Source organism: Meleagris gallopavo, chromosome 4 (assembly GCF_905368555.1).
Source record: "Meleagris gallopavo chromosome 4, MGAL_WU_HG_1.1, whole genome shotgun sequence".
Taxonomy (NCBI): domain Eukaryota; kingdom Metazoa; phylum Chordata; class Aves; order Galliformes; family Phasianidae; genus Meleagris; species Meleagris gallopavo.
Genome location: NC_139407.1, coordinates 59,282,024 through 59,297,330, shown reverse-complemented (window position 1 = coordinate 59,297,330; position 15,307 = coordinate 59,282,024). Strand labels below are relative to the sequence as shown.

The window sequence follows — 15,307 nt, the reverse complement described above, 5'->3', positions numbered from 1 at the left end:
ATGTGAACAGAGGGAACTGAAACCAGTCTAGTATCACTGAGACGTGATTTCTCTTGCCATTGGTAAAACACATTTTCTCATTTATCTTATCCTCTGAGTTGTTTAAATTTTGAATGTCAGCTGATTCAAATTTTATGTTTGGGGAATCGAGGCACTGAGATGATTTGTGGGTAGAGCACTGAAGTGGGGCTCAATAGATTTGAGTTTGTTCTGTCATGCATTTCCCATGTGATCTTATGCAAATCATTTTCTGTCTCTCTGAGCCTCATCAGTAAAATAGGGTAATGTTACTCTTCTTCATCTTCCAAGGATTTGTTACCATTTGGATGGCTTATCTACAGTGGATTGCTAACGGCCATGTGAAAATGCACAATCTTATTTAAATACACTGCTTTACATATGCACTCTTCTTTTATTTTATATATACTGCTTTCTTACAGCTTTCTCATGAGACTCTTTCATTCTTTATCAGCAATCTTTCACAGGCTGGCCTTCTCCTCGAAATAAATGCTTGCTAGGTTACTCACCAAAGTAGGTAGCATGTATGGGTGGATACATATTGGGAAGGCCTCGAGTGAGTTACATTTGATGTGGATAGTATCTGGTCTTCCAACTGACAGATCTGTGCTTGGGAAACTTACATTTTTGTTGTTTTTTTTTGTTCCAGATTATGTCTACTTAAATGATCCAGACGTATTGTTCTTGATTACAGAAATTAATATTGATTTCAGTAGTGAGCATCTTCTACGTGAAAAGAAGAATAAAATTTCTAATACTTTTGCAAGTATTAGAGTCTGGGCAGTCAAGTCAACACTGTGCTCAATTTTGTTTTGCAAAACCTTTTTTCTTTTTTAGAAAGTAAGTGATAATATTAGGTACGTACACAAAATTATTTGGTTAAGTTCTGGTTTTGTACACATTTTCCTTTGCAAAAATACGTGTTTGTTGTTTGAGGCTTTTAACTTAAGGCACACATACTGTTTAGATTCAGATGATGTTTATAAAAGCCAGCAAACCTTTCCTGGAGTGAGCAGATCTGAGTTGTACATTGTTCTCTATCCATTAGTGTTATCTGGGGTACAGCAGTATGTCAATGTCAAATGAAGGAAATTCAGCTACCTACTCTCTCTTAGTTTAATGAAGGTGGGAATTCCAAATCTGAAATACTATTTCTTTGATTTCTGTATGTGCACAGCATGGGCAAATGTTGATTACTCATGACATCTGCTGTAAAACTGTTATCCAGTAGTGGTTTTTGAGTTCTGTCTAGATGAGAAAACAAATGCATGCCCCATCTAGAACATCTTTATCTAAGAGTATTAAATTTATGGATGCTGTTTAGGTCACTATACTTCCTTCAAGAAGGCTGTAAGAGTCATAGACAACCTGCAAACAACTCAATTTTCCTTAATGAAACTTCCATTCAGACATTGTAGATATAAAGCCAGCCAATATGGAGGACCTGACGGAAGTAATTACAGCCTCTGAGTTTCATCCCCATCACTGCAATCTCTTTGTCTACAGCAGCAGCAAAGGCTCCCTGAGACTCTGTGACATGCGAGCATCAGCCCTCTGTGACAAACATTCCAAGCGTAAGTCCTTCCTTGTGTGTACTCCAGATGTACTTTGTGTCGATCCCTTCCATCCTCAACAAGTTTGTGATTCTGTGATGCTTCTTCAGAAATCAGGCAAGTTAAATAAAAACCCCTAGAAACAAAACCCACCAAAAACACCATATTGTGTTCTCATAGAAGATGTCATGTCTTAATGTGATTTTATATAGCCTGTAAGACTTTGAGATGGAGCCTCTAATTCACGACCATTTGTGTTTGAAGCCTACCTAAGAACAAGTAGAGCGTGAGGCTGTCTGTTCTCAAACAAAGGGATGAAGGAAAATGTGTGCTTGTAATGTCTTGCTGGTAAGACAGAATATAGGCTATGCCCCCACTACCCTGGCAAGCCCAGGTGCTTTTCCTTATGCAATCAATCTTTTTATTCCTTATCTTCTAAGACTGAAAAACAGCAGACATTGTGTCATGCGGTGGTTTCCAATGAGGAGCTGAGTACCTAATGAGCTGTGGTGGTTTTGTATTAGGCACCTTCAGGACTGGACTTCTAGAACACTTATATCTCACAGAATCAGGTCTTCACTGTCTTTGGCAATGTTCAACCATTGGGAAGGAAATCTGGGAGAAATTTTCTTAGTGCAGGGGTCATGTAAGTGGTTTTGTATCAGTCAGTTTGTATCTGAACTGACTTTTTTTTTTTTGAGATAGATGGGCCTTATTAGTAGGACAGGGAAAAGAAAATACTTGAAGATTTAATTGAGACTTAAGCACTGCATAGACTTAGCACAGTTATTTTTTTTAACTGAAATAAATATAGTAAAGAGCCTAGGGGAAGACCTTTTGGTTGCAAGGGGTACTGCATGTGCTCAGAACCTCTTAGGTTGTGATTTCCAACTGAAGAAAAGAAACTTGCAGGACAAGTTCCTAAGTACTTTCGCTAGCTCTATGCCCTCGTAGACGTAGGAGGAATCATTACAATGAAGTAAAATGCAAGCACAGCCTGACTTGTTGCATTGTTGTGAGTTATTCTGTCCCATAATACTTTCATTTCTCCCTACTAATATGTCCTTCTTGCCCCTGTAATTCAGTGCCATGTGCCAATCATAACTTATTAAAACAAGAATACAGTAACCCTCAATTGAAAGAAGGCATTTTATGCCAGAAGGGAGTGCAAGGTCTAATGGTCATTGATTAAACCCTATTTTCCAGATCTGTGAGTTAGAAAATAGCCATTTAATGTAGCATTGCTGCACTGAGCTGAAGTCAAGCTCATTGAGAAGCCAAGTGTGTAGAGGATGTACAGTACAAAATTGAGAAGGTAATAGTAGAACTTTCAAAGCATTAAAAGGAGGAGACCTATTGATGGGAGTGATTTCAATACAGATCTCAGAAGCATGCAAAAATGATGATATAAAGACTGTAGCAACCGGAAAGGACGTATCTTTGGAATCAAACAATGTGGGAAATCAAATGCTTGCATGATCACCTCCCTAGTACATTCTTGTTGCATCTGATTCCTCTTTACTGTTGTTTTGTACATGGTACACGTGCATGATTGACATCTTACTCTCCTAGCTCAACTTGTCTTCATGCCTTTCATACTCATGACTGGCATGACTTTCCAAACAAAATAGCTATGACTAGAGTTACTGTAAACTCTCATGTTCTCCCATGCAACTTACTTTCTTCAGTCAGTCTTATTTCATGACAATCTCTACTTCAGATGCTGTTCCGAGATTGTGGTGAACATATGTATCTTTAGGGATAAAAGATCCAATATAAAACTTAAAAAAAATACCAGGATGCTGAGGATATGTTGTGAACTTCTGGTTTTATTCTTTTCCAAGACCTTTTGTTATACAAATCTCTGTGGTTAGGCTAGTGTCTCTTGCAGCTTTTGGAGGAAGGGCTCCTCCATTTCCACAAGTCTAGAGCATGCTATGAGTAATTACTGTGTTATACTGTATAAATAAATGTCAAAGTTAATATCCTGGCACAGGATGTTAATAAATTATATTGTTGTTGAAGATTTCTGTTTTGCTAAATTCAGTGGTGAAATCTCTCTATTCAGCATTAGTGACAGCAAAGCTACATGGTTTTCCATATTAATCTTTCATGGCTCTGACATGGAAGAGACTTCAGTATCTGCTTATCTTTGGTGCCTGGGCTGAGATTTATTAGCAAGCTGCCAATCTGTATGATGAGTAGTACTGGGGACTCTGTCCCACAAAAAACTGTCTCAAACTACCAAATCCATCCATAAGGCATTGAAAGAATATCAGGTCAGTAGCTGAGTTTTAAATGGTCATTGAGATACCGATAAGGTATGATAAAATATGTTGTTTTTCTAATAGATTACCTGAAACTGCTTCTTATAACACCTCTTTAATAGATCATACAATGCTGGGTGAGCAATCAGAGGCAAAACATATGTGGCCATTACAAATGGATATCCAGGAGAGCCCAATCTGCAACTGTAGGAGAGATACATACATAATACTGCTTCATTTTATTGTCAGCCTTGGCAGATAGTTGATGGAGATAATTCCATCAACATTTTCTGGAGAGGAGGAGAAAAAAAGACTCATGACCCTTCTTATTTAGAGCATCAGAGGAAAAACATGTTTTTTGCAATCTATGGGGTTAAAGGTAAAGATTTAAAATGATTATGAAAGTCAGACTCCAGCAGCAAGAAATGGGGATTTGATTTAAACATTATGGAATAAGATTAATAATTATATCAATATTAAAATATTCATCTAAATAATATGGGATAATGGTGTTTTTTTTTAGGTGTAATTCAGGCAGTGCAACGTATAAAGGCAGTATGCAGGGAATCTGTGAGAGCTGGAAAACTAGGGGAGCTAAGAGCTGAAATAACCTCATTGTTAGAGCAGCCAGCTAGAAGCATCCAAGGAACAGAGGAACTTGTCCCTGATTCCAGAAATTGCCATACAAAATATTCAGTTAACAAATAAGACAAGTTAGAGGCTACTGATGCATTATGATTCTCCTGAATGAAGAGTTCTTGCAGCAATTTAAGGCACAACTGTTTGATTAATGAATAGTTGCTAATTTGTTTTGTCTCACTGTGTTCAGAATTCCTTATAAATGTGCTGGGAGATACATTCTTCCAAACAGCTTGTAGACTAGATAGGTACATATTGCTGTTTCAGCACATCATGCAGTGAAGCAGACAGTGAGAAAAAACAGCTTGAGCATGTGAATCTGGAAAGAAATGAAGGGCTTTTTCAACAGTTTGTCAAAATTACTAAGCTCAGAATTAAGAGGAAAATGGAAACTGTATATTTATGCAGCATGGAAATTTAAGTCACTGGAGTATAACTCTTATTGATATTCAGTGTAATAGCCTTAATATCTTAGAGTTATTGCATACTTCAGAAGATGTAATCTGCTTAAATGTCATATGTTGCTTTAAGCATTTTTTTAGTGCTCATTTCTTAATGTCTTTGTAGACTAAAAAATTGTTTCCAATTATTCATTACCCACGTGCAAAATTTAGAAAAAAATATTTCAGAGAAAAAGGAGGTTCAGTTTCAGACTTATTGCCTCTATTTCCATGGTGGTGTTTAGAATAGAAACTTTGGGATCATCCTCCCCCTTATTTGAAGTAGAGGATCGTTTACAGATGACAGGCAGTCCTAGCAATCATCTTCTCTGGACTCCTCCTGAAAAATGCAAAGCATTACAGCTGTAAAACCATAACATAGTTAATTGATGTCTTAAAGGTATAAGGCGGTCTTCAGAGCAATGCACAGTGAACTCCAGGTTTGGTTTGGGACCAGAATATGTGATGGTGTCCTTTGCTTTCCATGAGAGCCCTCGACCACATTTTTAGTTGAAATTTGGACATGAAAGTGGCAGCCCTTCCACTAGGATATCAGTCTGGCAGTTAACTGAGTTTGGTTATCTGATGTTTTTTTTAGAGATTGTCTTGATTTTAAACTTCAGAATTCTGGACCGTGAAAGCAGCCAAAGCAAAAATCAGGAAGAATATATTTGAATGTGTTGAATTTAAAAAGTTAAATGAGTGATATTTACTAACCTTTTAGGGAATTGCAATTATAGAGACAAGACAGCTTTCAGACTTCTAACTGAATATGGATTATCTTTCATTTGCAACAGAGAACATCCAGAAGCACAAAAAAGCCTGTGACAGAGTATCCCTGCTGGATTTGCTAATTAATATTGACCTTTTCAAATGAATGATGCTTATTGTATGACTGGAAAAGAGACAACTTGTTCTTCTTTTATGTGAGCTTTACATTGGAAATACGCTTTTTATTTCTGCATCTGGTTTCATGTCAAATTACCATCTGAGAGAGAGACAGCCAGCATTCTCCCTTTGTCCATTGAGAAGCCGCTGTCAAAGTAATGTCCATTTGGGCAAAATCTGCAAGGTTTTGAATGACAGGAAGGGAACTTATCTGAGCTTCCGTAATGATTTAATCCCACGCTTTAATAAAAGTTTGTTCCCATTCTCCTACTTCTGGATTTATTTTTTAAGTGTACACTACAAAGGCATATTCATTGCCACTTTTATATACCAAATGAAAAACTGTGCCTATGTCTTGATAATTTTGTAATTATGGCTGCTACTGAGGATGTGTTATTCTAATTTTACACATAGTAAATACATGCTGGATTGGATCTTTCCTTGTGCAGGAATCTCGTTGAAATGTGGTAGAAATTTCCTTTAGCATGGGCTCCAGAGCTTCCATTCTGCTCAGTTTGTATGGAGGTATAATAAAGACATTCAAAATATGGCATTGAAGATGAGGAAATGCTTCTACAAAAATACAATTATGTCTGTATAGTATTTCCTGCAGTTATGCAAGATATGTTAAAATTAAATCAGAGTAAGAAAAAGACTGATTTATGTACTTCTAGCTATCAAACAGTAGGAAGAAAGAAAAGCCTGAAGCAATGGTGAATGATTTATGATTGAAGAGGTGTTTCATTAACCCCTCTCCCCCAACTACACACAGATAAAGCAAATAATTGCTGTAAGATTTTTTTAATTATTCAGGCTATTAAAATTCCTGTCTTGTTTGCTTAATTTTTTAATAGCAACAAATACTGCTTTTCAATCTCTCTTGAAATCAGCATTATTTTTTCAAGATCCGTTTCACTGGGGAAAAAAATCATTTACTGCTCACCTTGTATATCAAGATTGGAAAGACTTATGCAGGAATTTGGCTGTACAGGAGTAGTTTCATGTTCCATTACCTTCCACGGCATTGCTCACAACACACAGCATTAAACAAAGCAAGTAAGTCTTTGTGAGACTGAGCTTTAAAGATGATTGTTCCTCCAGATTAGCCTCGTGTTTTTTTCACTTCCTTGCTCTTTTAGCACCATTTCTCTTTATTAACAAACTCACTGGCAAAGTTACATTAATGTAAGCAGCTCCATAGTGAAGCTCCCACCCACTGATCCTTAGCTATTGATCTGGCTTTGCCTTTCAGCACTAATGCACCATCCCTTGTGGTTTGTGACAAGCTGCAGCAACTCGCCACAGATGGTAAAACAGATTCTTAAATATTGATTTGAGGCTCCACTTCTAAAAGTCAGATTCTCTAGAGGTATTGATGAGGAGCCCAGTTTTAATAACAGGTCACTGGATAAAGGAATGCTCTGCGGTAGGTGGAATTTCAGTCTTGAGGTGTGGGGGTGGCATCTGAAACTTACCCTTGCTCAGAGAAGGAAAATGATGTGTAAGTGAAAAGGGCATGAAGAGCTGCCCTCTGAATTTTATAAAAAGAAAATCGAATTAAAAAAGAAGCTTTTTTTTTTTTTTTTTTTTTTTTTTTTTTTTTTCTCCAGAATGAAAGAGGATGAGTAATACAGAACGACTGACTATTGTGGATTAACCTGGCAGGTGGCTCTGCACCACCTGGTTGTTTGCTAACTACCCCCTTCCCAGTGGAATGGGGAGAGAACTGGAAAAAAGAACCCACAAAGTGGAATGCGTGGGTTGAGATAAAACTATTTACTAAGATGGAGAAAAAGAAAAGGATAATAATTATGACATGTATGTCATAATCCTTCTCTTTGTATGTATATTCTTGTTATATATATGTATATAACAATACACAAGGAATCGCTCACCACCCTGACAGATGCCAGATGCCCAGCTAGCCCCCAGAGCAGGGGAAGAGGAAGAGCTGAATTCCCACCCCCTTCAAAACTCCTTCTGCATTGGTGTCATATGGTATGGAATATCCCTTTGGCTAGTTTAAGTCAGCTGTCCTAATTCTATTCCCTCCCAGCAATTTCAGCCCATTACTGCAACTGGCTTTGGCTCTGTACAATATTGCTTAGCAGCAACTATAAAATCAGTGTGTTATTAACATTGTGGTTGTCCTAGAACCAAAACTTAGCATCATACCGAACACTCTGAAGAGAACAATTTTATTCCAGCTGAAACTAAGGCACCAACCTGTAATAATATCAAATGTCAAGTACTTACGATTGGCTATTTATATGTCATGTCTTACCTGATAAATGTATAGTAGCCTGTATGTGAAGTTGGACTAAACAATTCCCACACATGCACATCTGTATTAATCCTTGTGGAACACAAAGACAGGGTTTTCATGCTAGCAATATACCCTGATCTTGAAAGACAGTTTCTGCAGGAGATGGATTTACAGGTGGGTTGTCTTAACAGCAGACAATAAGACATTCAGAGGTGGTGAAAGACAAATAATAATGGTAAATCAAACTATCATCATATGCAGTGAAACTAAAAAGGCATGAAGATACCATGAAAGCAGGGAGCATTGCAGCTGATTTTAGTTTGCTCGTAATTAATTCAGAAACATTTTAGTATGAAATCCTAAAGTGGATTTAAAACTGTATATTAATGACTATCTGTGGGTAAACCAGAGGTCTTGCCAGCTCTGAAACATAACAGAAAATGTAAGAATTGAACAAATATATAATTTTTACCCTTTGTAATTTCCTGTTGAAAACTTGAGGTTCAGGGACACTAGCAAGAGTGAATTTACAAGCATTTCACAGAGCTCATACGTTTTTTTTTCCTTGAAGTTGTGCATTTATTTTTGAACCTGCGTATGATTTTTTACCATTCCCAATATCTGTCAGAAATCTTCTGAACTTAATGAGGCGTAGTGTGGAGAACTGTCTGCTCCCACCTGTTCTGTACTTACCCTTTCCTAGTTCCCCTTGCTGACCCCTGCTTGTTGATTGGAACAGACATGTACAAGGGTACCTGTCCTTCCCTATCCATCCATCCTGTGCCACTCAAAATTACAGACCTCTCAGAGCAGTCTAGACTGAGGATTCCCATTCTATTTAGCTGTTCTGTGCTCATTTGATGCTTTTGGTGATTGCTGTCGCCTGTCTTTGTGTCTTTGGTCCTTTCCCAGTTTAGAGAAAAGACCAGAACTAAGTGTAACTCAAGCTGTGAGCAAACTGAATCTAAATGGCACACACACACAAAAAAATAATAATGGTTTCAAGTTTTCTGTGGTTGAAAATAGTTTACAAAAGTGTTCATATTTTTATGTAACTTTGATCTTTAGCTTAGTTTTTGAGCATCACAGCTTTCCTGGGAATCTGTGCTAATTTGCCATCTAAATTTATTAGTGTGCGTCAGTCATTAGTAAGATTTTAGCTTAGAATCATATTTTATAAGAAAGTTCTCATTAATATAACCGTGTATTCCAGAAAAAAAAAAAAGTTTAAAGTTTTTGTTTATCAACTCTCAAGAGAGCATCTTGGCTCTTGACCCTCTGGTAAGCTGCCATGGCCGCACTGTTCAGAAGGGCAAGATTTCTCCATTTTCATTACCATTTTCAGCACATTTCTATTAAATGTTGCAGCCATTTCCATTTGGGATCTGACTGAAAGAGAGACTTAATTTAGATGAGAAATTGTTCAGCCTGGGACTGCATCTGTTTTCTGTGCTGGTGTGACTTGAAGCCCACTGAGAGAATACCTGACTCACCGCCAGAACACGTGCATCCAGTTGAAAAACAACTATTGTGTGTGTTTGTGTGTAACCTGGGGGTTGTCTGCAAGTTAATGCAGCCTAGCTGCAGTCTGCTTTCATGGCAGGACAAAGCAAATGATTCCCTTTGTTATTCCAGCATCTTTCCCGGCTCTGGTCTCTGCAATCCCCTCCTTCCTCATCAGTTGCCTGCCTTTTTTTCTGGAGTCCCAAACTGTCTTCACCAGTTTGTAGCTCTGGCCCTTGAGCAGGAGCTGGAGAATGTTGTACATCTGTTAACTGTCTTTGAAAGGAGGCAGGGAGCTGGGAGCTTGTGTTGCAGGATTTCCAGGTACTTCAGCCTAAGAAATGGCACTCAAAGGATTTGGCATTGACTGTGCGTGTGAAAAATACAGACACTTATTTCAGTATCTATGGCAGGTTGTTTTTTTTTTTTTTTCTTTTTTTTTTTGAACAGGAGAAGCAGTGAGTAGTCAGTGGTCCAGTTTCACTTTTTCATCCTTTTTTGTACAAATAGATATTCTCAGGGCAGAATACAAACTTTTAACAGTATTCTCTAGGTAGAAGTTCTGAAATGTTTTTGCCTTTGAATAGAACATAGCTGCAGGAGAACCTTTGTTCTATGTTACAGAGTTATTTTGTAAGGCTGTTACAATTTTTGTCCTGTGAAATTTCTTACCAACTCTGTGAAGCTGCTAAGGCACCATCTTTAGGTGTTTTTGTTTTCTTTTCAGCTAATCATGTGTTCTGAAATACACTTAGACACGATTCTTTTTTTTTTTTTCTTTTTAAATCTGGCTCTGTAATAGCAAAAAGTCATTTTTATCTACAGTTCTGCTTTTGGTTTTTGGTAATAGCAGACATCTTCAAGATTCCTGTTTTCGTGCCTCGAGGAGTACACAGTATTATCAGAGTCTTCCCCTCACCAGCTCTCTTTCTCTCTTTGTTTTGTTTACTGATACTTCACAGTAAACTCCTGCAGTTATCATCAAGTGCTCAGGCCATGATAACAACATTTTGCCAAAGCTTTTACTCAACATTTCTCCCCTTCAAAAGCAATGAAAGGTTTGCTTAACTGAATATAGTTGGCTTTTCTTTTATGCCATCAGCCCCTTATACATTTATAAATTCCTATAGAAAATAAAAAGTACCTCCAGATAAACTTTCATTATATCAAATAGATAGCTCTTCTAATCCCTTGCCCCATATTATCTCAGATACTGTTATTGCTTTCCCTTTAAATTGATCTTTTCTTCTTTGTGCTTTGAAAGACATTATTTACATTTGAATTTGGGAACCATCTCTCTTGCAGCAGTGCTGTGAATAGCTCATGTTTCTGTTTCATCTGGGTAGTAGTGAAGGCAAGAAGAACAGGGATGTGAGAGGAGTTCTGAAAATTTTGCTGAGGCATTAGGCTTTAATATAATTAATATAACATAAAGGATCACCTGTATTCCTTGTGATGGTCTGGGGAGGAATACAGGATTGTGTGTGCTATTTTGGACTGTGATGCTGCACCTACCATATAAGCCATCTTTAGCATTATTGTTTTTTAAAATTCATATGTTACAATCATGTAGTGGAAAGGTGATACAGGAGTATAACAGCAAAGGACTAGCCCGGATAGGATGGTATTTCAAAGGAAATGTAAAGGTACTTACCTGTCTCTGAAGATCTAGGCTCATAAGAAAGATCCCACAAGGGAGGGATCTCCAACCAGAGATCCTTCCCCAGTGGCAGTCAGCCCTTAAATGAGGTCTAAGAGAGGTCAGCCAGGCTGCAGCCCTTCTGGTCACACAGCTTCAGTTGTTCTCCCAAGGCTGACCAGGTCCTTTCCCCAGGTGCTCAATCAGCGGTTCAGGCTGTGACTCAACAGTTACCATATAACATGTGCCAGAATTTAGACCCTGTGGTGATTAAAGCTCAGGCCTGCAAACAAAACAATAATTTCAGTGCTATTGGTGACTGCATCAAAAATGTGAACCTTTGGAAATGGGACCAACAAAAGAAAGAGAAAAAGCTTTTCTGAGCACACGAGGTTTTATAATTTCTGAGGCTAAAGTTATATTTTGTCTATTGCTAGGGTTTCATAGCTGATTGACTCCTAAAATATCACTTAGTTACAGTCTACTTGCTGTTCTTCAGTGATGTGTGCAGTGATGCTGTGTGATTGATCACTCTCCTGTGATAAAACTGTAGATATCTGCATATATTTCTGCACAGCTAGTGCACACTTTGGCAGTGCCTTTCACAGCCACCAGTAGTCTACATTAGGTCATAGAAACCCAAGGCATACTAACAATCATCATTTTTTAAATGAGATGAGAGCTTTTCAGCAGATGGCATTTCCTTTTGAGAAAGAACATATTTTTATGCCTCGGGCTTTCTTCGGGATTCAGGAAAACAGTACTCTGGCAAGTGTTCCTCTCCCAGCCCATCCTTCTGCCCAAAGTGTGGAATTACTTCTGTGCAAAGTTACCCTGATTTTCAACTTGGGAGCAGGAAGCCTGGCAGAAAGGGACTGCACATTGCAGGAATGGTGTCTGCCCTAGAAATTAATCAAGAAATCAATTGAGGAGTGTAGTAGACTTTGCAATCAAATCTCAGTAAAGTTCAGATTCCAAATTATAGTCCAACAAGATCTGTATTGCTTTCCTGAATTAACGTACCAGGTACATGGCCTTCACTGCTGTTCTGTCTCCAATTGTCTGGCTTTATTAGCCATTCTGAACTGACAGTGTGCCTTTTTGCAGTGTGCATGTTCCCTTGCATTGATGCTAAACCACAGATAGCTGAGCTATAGGTGCTCTATCTCACCTTTATTTCCCGAGGCCGCTCAGTGCCCTGTTCAGTTGTTAGGCATGCCATAGTTGCTGCACTTCCTCTGTAACTCTGAGAGTTGCTCCTGATTTCCTTTAACAATTCTGCTCATAGAATTGCTGCTTTTCTTTCTGCAGTGATATTGGGCTTTCATGCCTGCAGTAGTTGGTGCAGCTTAATTAATCTAAGTCATTCTAATACTTACTGTGGTGAGGCTAGAAAAGCAATAAACAGTGCAGATAAGGGATGAAATGGCTTAATCTCATTAATTAACAAAACACAGAGCATCCAGGTACAAATATTACTTCTCTTCTAATCACTGACAGTTGGATGAGACACATAGAACTGAGAAAACACATCTAAGCTGTAAATGAAGGTGTAGTTCAGTTAGGTTTTCTTTTTCTTTTCTGGTTTTAATAGCAACTTCACATCATAATTAGGAGGATGAAATTCTTGCCAGCCAAGTACATAGTTTGGACAGATTAAAGGCAAGAGGTAAGAGAAATGATAATTGCTTTGTGCTCGTCAGAATTCTATTGAAAATCTGACAGGATAATTACAAAATACCTACTTTGCAGAATGTCTAGGCAAATTTTTAAAGAGCTATTTAAAGTTGCTCGTTTACAGTCTGTCTGAAAAGTTTTTCCCTCTCTTTTGAAATAGTTCAGAGCCATTTAAAAGTGTTGTACATGTACAAATATAGACCTTATTCCCATGTGCATGCCTGGCTGCATTCTGCTGCACACCCCAAAGAAAATTGCCCATCATTTTTTTTGCATTACCCCCTCATCCTTCGCCCACACACTCACCCTTAGCTTTCCACTGATTATTTCACCTGATGGAAAGTGTAACCCTGTTGCTTTCAACAGGCTGAATCATAGCCATAGATAAATGAACTGAGAAAAAAAACGTTCCAGTGGACTGCACAAAAAAGTCTGTCTTGACTGACAGCTGAAAGCTGTTCTACTTTCGGCACATCTCATCTTAGAGAGGGCATGGTGGTGCTGGGTTGATGGTTGGATTTGATGAACTTGGAGATCTTTTCCAATCTTAAGGATGCTATGATTCTATGAAATGGCTTTTCTTCACCTGCTTTTGTAACTTGGAAGTCAGGCTCACCAAATAGACAGTTTTCAAAGAATATTCTAGACATAGGTGCCAAAACCGTACTGATTCACAGTATGGTTCTGGCTCTGGACGTGTTAAAGACACGTGTAGATGTTTTAGTGAAGGACATGGTTTCATGGTTAGCAAGAAATATTGGTGATAGATGAACGGTTGGAGGGTTGGATGATCTTAGAGATCTTTTCCAACCTTCATAATTCTAGGATTTTACTGATAACTGAAAGACTGAAATTCTGACTTCCTACTGAACTTCACCACGTGAGGTCATTGGAATCACAGGACTACAGAGTTCTGTAGAAAAGCCACAGAATGGTTCAGGGCTCCTGTAGGAGTTCAGTTATGCCTTTATGCTCTCTGCAACCGTCTGTGTCCAGCTATAGGACCTGACACCTGGTCTCCTCAGTTCCGAGCTCTGGCAGGGCTAGAATTAGTCAGGAATTTTTGAAGAAGGATGAAGAGATCTTGGTTAGTATAATGGGCTTGTAACAAATGAGGTGAGGTTCACAGAAAAAAGTTGTTTCAATTACGGCAATTCAACATGAGTCATCAATATCATTATTGTAGACAACCAGACAGGGGTGCCAAGGCCCGTGTACACCTCCTGTGCGACAGGAACAACTGCATTTTTTGTTATGTTTAAGAAAACAGGATGTGGGAACCCCAGGATGGATGCTTGTGGGTGAACAGCCTTGCTGTTCTGTAGCTGTAGTCAACTACACGCTGTATTTTATGTAGTTTTTCAAAGAGATGCTTTGGGACCATAGTGATAAGGTTAATTACTGTAAATTTGAAGCTTACTGTTTGTATTTTTATGTGAAGATAAGATAATCTTCATAGAAAGATGAAAGAGAAAGGATAAAGGTGCCGGGCATAGAATTAATTCTAATTTGTGTACATCTGTGTATTGGATTACCTTGTTTCGCAAGAAATACACAGCACAGATTGTGTAACAGAGTGTTTCTTCTATAGAATTCTGATCTCTCCCTTGCTTCTTTTTCTTTAAACAGTTTATGAAGAACCAGAAGACCCCAGTAATAGATCATTTTTTTCAGAAATTATCTCTTCAGTGTCAGATGTCAAATTCAGTCACAGCGGTAGATACATGCTAACAAGAGATTACCTCACTGTCAAGGTTTGGGATCTGAACATGGAAACAAAGCCTGTAGAAACGTACCAGGTAGGTGTCTCCTACTGACCTCCTTCTCACTGAAATGCAATGATAGAAAAACATCTCTCTATTAAAAAAACTGGAGGTTTTCTTAAGCTTTTCCTGCTTGGTTTGAGGAGCTGCAAGTTAAGAGTTGTTAACCAGTGTGATCAGAGTCCTGATACTGGAATCCTTGCAGTTGCAAAAGGACAATTTCAGCAGTAGTAAAGAAAGATGTGCAACTCCTAGGGAATCAGGATAACAGTGTGGAATGGGCTCTTGAAAGAGAAACAATGCTTCCAACAAGGGAAATCATCTCTTCACTTTGGCATCCATTTTCAGTTGATGTATTCTACTATTAACATTTGAAAGAAAGTGAGGAAAGGATGTTGTGAATTGATTAGCGTTCTGCTCCCTCTGGGACTGCTGAGAGTTTACACCTTTATCATTTCAGAACTTTTTTTTCAAAACTTCACTATACATTTCTCCCTTGTGCCTAGTTCTAAAAGAGATTGTTGTTAAATCCTAACATTACCACTGACACAGCACTTTGTGAATGCCAGACAGACACATCTGGTTGCCTGAATTCGTTGTGATATTATCCAGACAAAATGCCAGTGGCTGCAGCCAGTGCTGCGTTTGTGCTCT

The 15,307-nt window shown here is 38.3% G+C and overlaps 1 protein-coding gene across 8 annotated transcripts in view; it reads left to right on the top strand.

Moving 5' to 3' along the window:
- Positions 1-15,307, top strand: part of PPP2R2C (protein phosphatase 2 regulatory subunit Bgamma) — a 175,412-nt gene that overhangs the window by 146,524 nt on the left and 13,581 nt on the right. For all 8 annotated transcript variants that reach the window (XM_085223508.1, XM_085223510.1, XM_085223512.1 and 5 more), the window contains 2 exons: positions 1,428-1,592; positions 14,520-14,689. In XM_085223508.1, coding sequence (XP_085079634.1) covers positions 1,428-1,592; positions 14,520-14,689 — 335 coding nt within the window. The remainder of the gene's footprint in view (positions 1-1,427; positions 1,593-14,519; positions 14,690-15,307) is intronic.